General features: G+C 68.7%; 2 protein-coding genes across 2 annotated transcripts in view; one reads left to right on the top strand and one right to left on the bottom strand.

Annotated features, from left to right (window-relative positions):
* MROH1 (maestro heat like repeat family member 1) overlaps nt 1-179 on the top strand; it is a gene marked incomplete at both ends in the record, with an annotated part of 45768 nt that extends 45589 nt beyond the window's left edge. Inside the window, one exon of the mRNA XM_082015046.1 lies at nt 94-179. Within this exon, the coding sequence (XP_081871172.1) occupies nt 94-179 (86 nt within the window). The remainder of the gene's footprint in view (nt 1-93) is intronic.
* Nucleotides 180-2145: 1966 nt separating this feature from the next.
* BOP1 (BOP1 ribosomal biogenesis factor) overlaps nt 2146-6000 on the bottom strand; it is a gene marked incomplete at its 5' end in the record, with an annotated part of 66779 nt that continues 62924 nt past the window's right edge. The window contains 6 exon segments of the mRNA XM_082015045.1: nt 2146-2809; nt 2988-3095; nt 3561-3645; nt 3807-4095; nt 4215-4395; nt 4822-4954. Of these exon segments, the coding sequence (XP_081871171.1) occupies nt 2656-2809; nt 2988-3095; nt 3561-3645; nt 3807-4095; nt 4215-4395; nt 4822-4954 (950 nt within the window). The 3' untranslated portion in view covers nt 2146-2655.

The raw sequence follows: 6000 nt of genomic DNA, 5'->3' as shown, positions 1-6000 counted from the left end.
GTGTGACGGCACGAAGCCAGGATGCGGCTGGGGCCAGGGATGGGCGGCCGTGGCCCGGTGGCCCCTGGCATGTCTGTGCTCTGCTCCTTCCAGCTCTGAACCTGCTCCTGAAGGACCCTGTCCCCGCTGTCCGTGTGAAGGTGGCAGAGACGCTGGGCCGCCTCGTCAGGATCCTGTGAGCCCCGGGGCACCCTGGCTCCACCGCAGCAATAGTTGGGTCAGCTCCTCGCCACGAGCCCCACGGCCTGGGGCCCCCACGGCCACCGCCACGTCTTCCTGCATCGAGCACCCGCCTGGGGCCCGACTCGCCTGCCTTCGCGGCAGCCCCATCATCTTCCTCTGCTCTCGCCAGCCTGCAGGAGCCTGCCCAGCCCGCCGCCCCCCTCCAGCCCCGGCTTGGCCCGGCTGTGGCACTGCGGCGGCCGGAAGACACGGTGGGCACGTGGCCCCTCTCTGCAGGCTCCGGGACGGGGTCCTGGTTGACTTATGGGATGAGGGTCCTGGGCAGGAGCCCTTGGTGTGGAGGGAAGGGGCTGCAGCTGGCCTGGAGCCATGGGCCAGCTGCCTCCCCCCAGCCGGGAGCAGGAGGGAGCCTGAGCCCCCCCAGCTGCCTCCAGCCCCTCGTCCCACCCTGCTGCTCCCCGAAGCTGAACACAGGGCCCTGTCCCCACCAGGGCCCTATGGGGTGGTTGTGACCGTCCTCTCGAAACACGTGTACATAAACATATTTTTAAATAAAGGTCTTTGCTCCTCCGGCGCTGTGCTGGGGTGAAGGGGAGGGGTGGCCCCCCTGGCTGCGTGATCCAGCTCGGGGCAGGGGTCTGGGGAGCCTGTGGGGAGGGAGTGGTACAGGGGAACCTGCTGGCTGGGCAGGGCAAGCCCAGCACTGGCCCCGGCTCCGCTCACAGCGTCCCCCCGAGCTGGTCCTGCCCCGTCTGAGTGGTGCTGGTGCTGCCCCAGCTCCCCCTGCTCCTTGTCACCGGGGTTCCCTGCTCTGGTCCCCTCTGAGTTCTGTTTCTCCTTTGGGTTCTGATCCAGTTCCTGCTGCTCCCGGCCCCGCTCTGCTCCCTGGGCTCCTTTGCTGGGATGTACGTGATGTAGGGGGGCAGGAGGCTGGGCGGGTGCCTGTGTGGGGTGGCAGTGGTCCCACAGCACGACCTGGCACCATCCTCCTAGCAGCGCTCCTCAGCACTCGGCAGTGACACCCACATCCTGCATCTAGCAGGGCTTCCAGCGTCAGCCTCAGTAGGGCTCAGAGTGAACAAGCCGGGACAGAAGAGCCGCTCTGCGAGAGGCAGCAGTGGTTTGTGCCCAGTGCTGCGGGGAGGGTGGAGAGGCCGCTCGGGGCTCAGTGGCAGGAGGCGGCCCATGGGCTCCGGTGCTCCCTGGGCTGCTGCCTCCGCAGGGGGCTGTGCCCCGGGAGCTCAATCCCTCAGCCTCCCTGCTCCCCGGCCCAAAACAGCCCTGGAACATCTCACAGCCCCGCCGGCCATTCAGCCCTGTGGGGGGTGGATTCCTGGGGTGGCCGGTCAGGCATTTGGGCTGCATCTGGGCTGGGGTGATCAAGGACAACCCCCCCTCCCCTCCCTTTTTCCACGTGTGAAGTGGAGACCCTGGGTGGGCTCTTCACATCAGGTTTGATGCCAGCTCTGGCCCGTGACCCTCACTGGGGACAAGCCCTGCAGCGGGGGGCCCGTGGGGCGCGGCGCAGTGGGGGCTGCGCTGGCTCCCGGCAGCCCCCAGCCGTGCAGGCGCGTGGCGCAGCGAGGGTCCCAGCCGGATCCCCCAGGCCGGCAGTGGGAAGGGCCGGTTCCCGTGGCCGTCCTGGCCTGTGGCCAGTGCTGAGCTCAGGCGCAGGATGAGCTCACGGTGGCTGTCGGACCGCAGGCTGCCGCGGGGAGCCTCCGCTGGGACCGCGGGCCGGGGGCAGCCAGGGTGACCCCAGGGACTAAGGGGGGGGTGATGCTGGGGTTAGAGGGGTGCTGGGGGTGGGGGGCCTAATGCATTTTGGCCATGGCTGGGGCTGGCTGCTCGCCGTCTCCTCGCACGTGGGGCAGGCTGTGGGGCAGCGGGTGCTGGCCCCACGCCAGCCCTGGTGCATCTCCCCAGCCCAAGTACAGGGCTGGGACGTGCTGCAGCCCAGGAGCCACCGTGCCCCGGGGCTGAGCCCAGGCTGGCCAGGCCCCGAGGGATGTGCCCACTGCGGGGGGGCACCGGCGCGGCTGTCGGGTGATGCACGCGGCCGCCATGGTGGGGTGGCTTCCCCACAGCGCCAGGGGTCAGCCGGGGCTGGGACCTGACAGCTCCTGCCTGCTCAATGCCACCACGTGGGAGCGGCTCTCCCAGCGGTGCGGCGGTGAGCTCCGGGGCCGCGCAGCGACGGCGAACACCGCAAGAGCTGTGGGGAACGGCAGCTGTGCCGGCTGGAGGGCACTGCACCGGGCTCCAGCGTCCCATGCGTCCCCCACAGCCTCGGTGCAGCCCGGGCTGAGCCGGCAACGCAAGACGAAGCGGCGCAGGATTGTATCCAAAAGAGTTTAATGAGAAAGGCCCCAGGAGCCTGTGCACAGGAGCGACGCTCCCGGCAGAGCGCGGTGGTCCCGGCACGGCCCCTCGCCCGCAGGGTGCTGGGGTTGGGGAGGCGCTGGGCAGCAGCTACGTGTAGAGCCGGATGGTGCCGTCGGCACCGGAGGAGAAGACCCAGGGCTGGGTGGGGTGGAAGAGCACGTCGAGGACGCCCAGGTCCAGCGTCATCACGTGGCCCTTCAGCACCTTCACGGGCACCAGCAGCGGGTTCTGCAGCAGGTCGCTGTGATGGAGGAGGCAGGTCACTGCAGGGCTTTGGCTCCCTCCCTCCGCCTCCCTGGGGTACCCCACAAACGCTGCACCCCCGAGGCGCAGGCAGCCCCTCCAGGGCTCTGCCACGCCGCTGCTTGCCAGAGGAGAGGGGACCCGACCTCGAACCCCCGTGGCTCCCCGCTACGTACTTGTAGACCATGCCGTGGCAAACGATGACGGTGCCATCGTCCGAGCCCGAGGCGAAGAGCGGGTAGTGCTTGTGGAAGGCCACGCTCCGCAGCGCTTTCTTGTGGTGCCTGCAAAGGCGGCGGGTGCGATGTCAGGGCAAGGGGTGGACGCTCGCCCCTTGGACGAGGCGCCTGGGTCTGCGCACGGCCAGGCTTCAGGGACCCCAAGCTCCGCTGTGAATGACCGTATGTAGGGAGGGGAGAGGGCAACTGGGACAGACTGGGACCCGCTGTGGGCAGCTCAAACCAGCCCAGCTCCTCCTGCCATAGAGGCTCTGCCCCACGCCGAGCCCCAGGAGAGCTGTGGTCACCGTCCCCCACCCCAGCACATGGGAGCCGTGAGACACCAACACGCTGGGCAGGGACGGCTGCTCCTGGCACAGCCCCGACGGGTTCCATCCTGCTGCCGGGTTCCATCCTGCTGCCAGGTCCCAGGAGAGGGAACCGCCCCGGGAAGAGGCCCCATGGGGTTTGGGGGGCTGCAGGCGGGTTAATGGGGAGCAGGCAGAGGCTGGCCCTGTCCCCGGGGCTCACCGCAGCAGCTGGTAGGGTCTGGTGGAGAGGTCCATGTCGAACCAGGCCAGCTTGCTGTCGTAGCTGCCGCAGATGACATTGTCGCCTGCGAGAGGGAACAGGGCATTGCTGGGGTCGCCAGCGAACCCCGAGGTGTCCTGCCAGCACCCCGAGCCCTGCCTGCACCCAGGCAGCCTGGCTGAGCGGGATGTTCCGTACCGGCTTACGAGACCTGGCAGCTCCTTGGGAACCACGCAGACCACGTACCTCCAGGGTGGATGGCCATGCTGGACACCCACTTGCAGTTCGTCATCAGCTTCTTGGTGAGTTCCTGCTTGAGGAGGTTGTAGACGCGGACGTAGCGCTGGGTGGCCACGAAGAAGTAGGGCCGGATGGGGTGGAAAAGCACGCACTGCACCAGCCCCTTGCTCTTGCGGAAGGGGTTCTGGCTCCAGCGCTTGCTGGTCTGGTGAATCAGCACTTGCATGTTGCTGTTGTCAGAGACGACGCTGGCGAAGTAGTCGCCTTTGCCGTGCCACGTCACCTGCTTCACGGCCTGCGGAGAGCGGGGAGGGGGACAGCCACGGGTCAGACCCATCAGCCGGACCGCCCCACGCCTCCCCAGGGAGCAGCGCCCCGGCCAGCCTGGCTGCCGCGGGGCCTCCCCGTCCCTACCTTGCTGTGCTGGACGACCAGCCGGACGCCTTTGCTGTGCTCCTCCACGGTGGCCGTCACCCACTGCACGGGCTGGACCCGCTCCTCCTCCGGCGCCACGTAGGACTCCAGCAGCTGGTCGGTGGCTCCGTAGAGCAGCTTGTCCCCGAGGCAGGGGTTCACCAGCAGCACCGACTGCTCCCTGCAGCGTGGGACGAGTGCCTGGGTCAGGGCCCCACCGAGGAGAAGAAACCCCTCTGCAAGCCCTGCGCCAGCACGGGGAGGGAGCGTGTGGGACGCTGCGAGCATCCAGGCCCAGCAGAGAGAGGTATGGTACAGGGGAGCTCTGTCATAGCCCAGGTGCCCCAGGGAGGATGGTGGGGCCCGACTGGTTCCTCCACAGAAGGAGGAATGAGGAATGAGGGCCATCAAACGAAGCGGGAGGCAGGGTCACAGTGAGCAGAGGTGGCTTTGCACCATCCAGCGGCCATCCTCGCTGCTGGGGGTGCCACGAGGTTACAGGCGCTCCTTGGAGGCCGGACAGGCTTTGGGAGAGGAAATCCGGCCACCGCTCTGGCTCAGGGAGCTCCTGGCTGGAGGATGACGAAGGCCACGCTGGGACACTCACATGCAGATGGCCACCAGGCAGACGGTGGGGTTGGGGTTCCAGGCGACGCTCTTCACCACGCCGCCCACGGGCAGGGTCTTCATGCAGCGAGCTGTACACACCTCCCAGAACCGCACCGTGCAGTCATCGGAGCCTGCGGGACAGGACGGGGTGGGCCAGGGCCGGGGCCAAGCACCGCTCCCCCCAGGGATGCTGCGCTGGGGGCTGCCACGGCTCAGCTCAGCAGCTCAGGGCTCCAGGGCACGTCCCCGAGCCAGAGGGGAGGGCAGCCCCGTGCCCCACAGCACTGCCCCTGCTCGCGGCCTTCGGGGAGGAGCACTGGGAGCAGCACGAGTGCCCCGGCGCCCGCGATTCCCCAGCAGCTTCTCTGCACGGCAGCAGCTCCGGCACCAGGAAGGTGAGACGTGACTGGGGGCTGCTGCCGAGAGAACAAGCCCCCACCTCACTCCCTCCAGCACCGCGCCTCTGCCCACGGTCCCCCTCCCGATGCGTACGGCTCCCAGCGCAGCTGCCGTGCTGGCAGCGTGCCTGGCTCGGCTCGGCACGGCACGGCACAGCCCTGCCTAGCTGAGAGATGCAGGCCGGCAGCTCCCCGGGCGGGCAGCTCCCCGGGCGGGCAGCTCCCCGGGCGGGCACAGCAGGAGCAGGTAGCCGGCGGCGTGCGCGTGTCCCCACAGGTCGGGTTATTTTTAACGCCTGATCTCAGCCACTTTCCCAGCCCGGGGCCAGGAATTCCACGTTGTGCAACCGACCGACACCGCGGCCACCGGGAGCTGGCAGGCTGGAAACTCCAGCGCTATAAAAAGCACATGTGCCTTTGTGGGCTGTTAAACTGCCATCTGCTCTCAATCTCCAGCCTCCGGCTGGCCACGCAGGGCTCCGCGTTTACTCCTCCAGCCTCACTTTCTCCACTGCCGAGCGGGAGGGACGCGGGCTCCTGGGTGGGGTCCCGAGAGCGGCTGGAAAAACCCACGGAGCTTCTGGAGGCAACGCGCCTTCCCACAGGCCGGGGGACACACGCTGCCGGCTTGGGCAGCCGCAGGACTCCCAGGGATGCTCCCAGCCTCCTGCCCAGGCTTCCCCCACAGCCGTGCACCGGTGCGGGGGGCTGGCAGGCTCCCTGGCGCCCGACTGCTCACGGGAACCCCAGCTCCCAAACGCGCACGGCCCCGAGCCCCG

The sequence above is a fragment of the Phaethon aethereus genome (genome assembly GCF_964289735.1).
Source record: "Phaethon aethereus genome assembly, chromosome: 2".
NCBI lineage: Eukaryota > Metazoa > Chordata > Aves > Phaethontiformes > Phaethontidae > Phaethon > Phaethon aethereus.
Note: the sequence above shows the minus strand (reverse complement) of the source record. Positions and strands in the feature narration are given on the sequence as shown.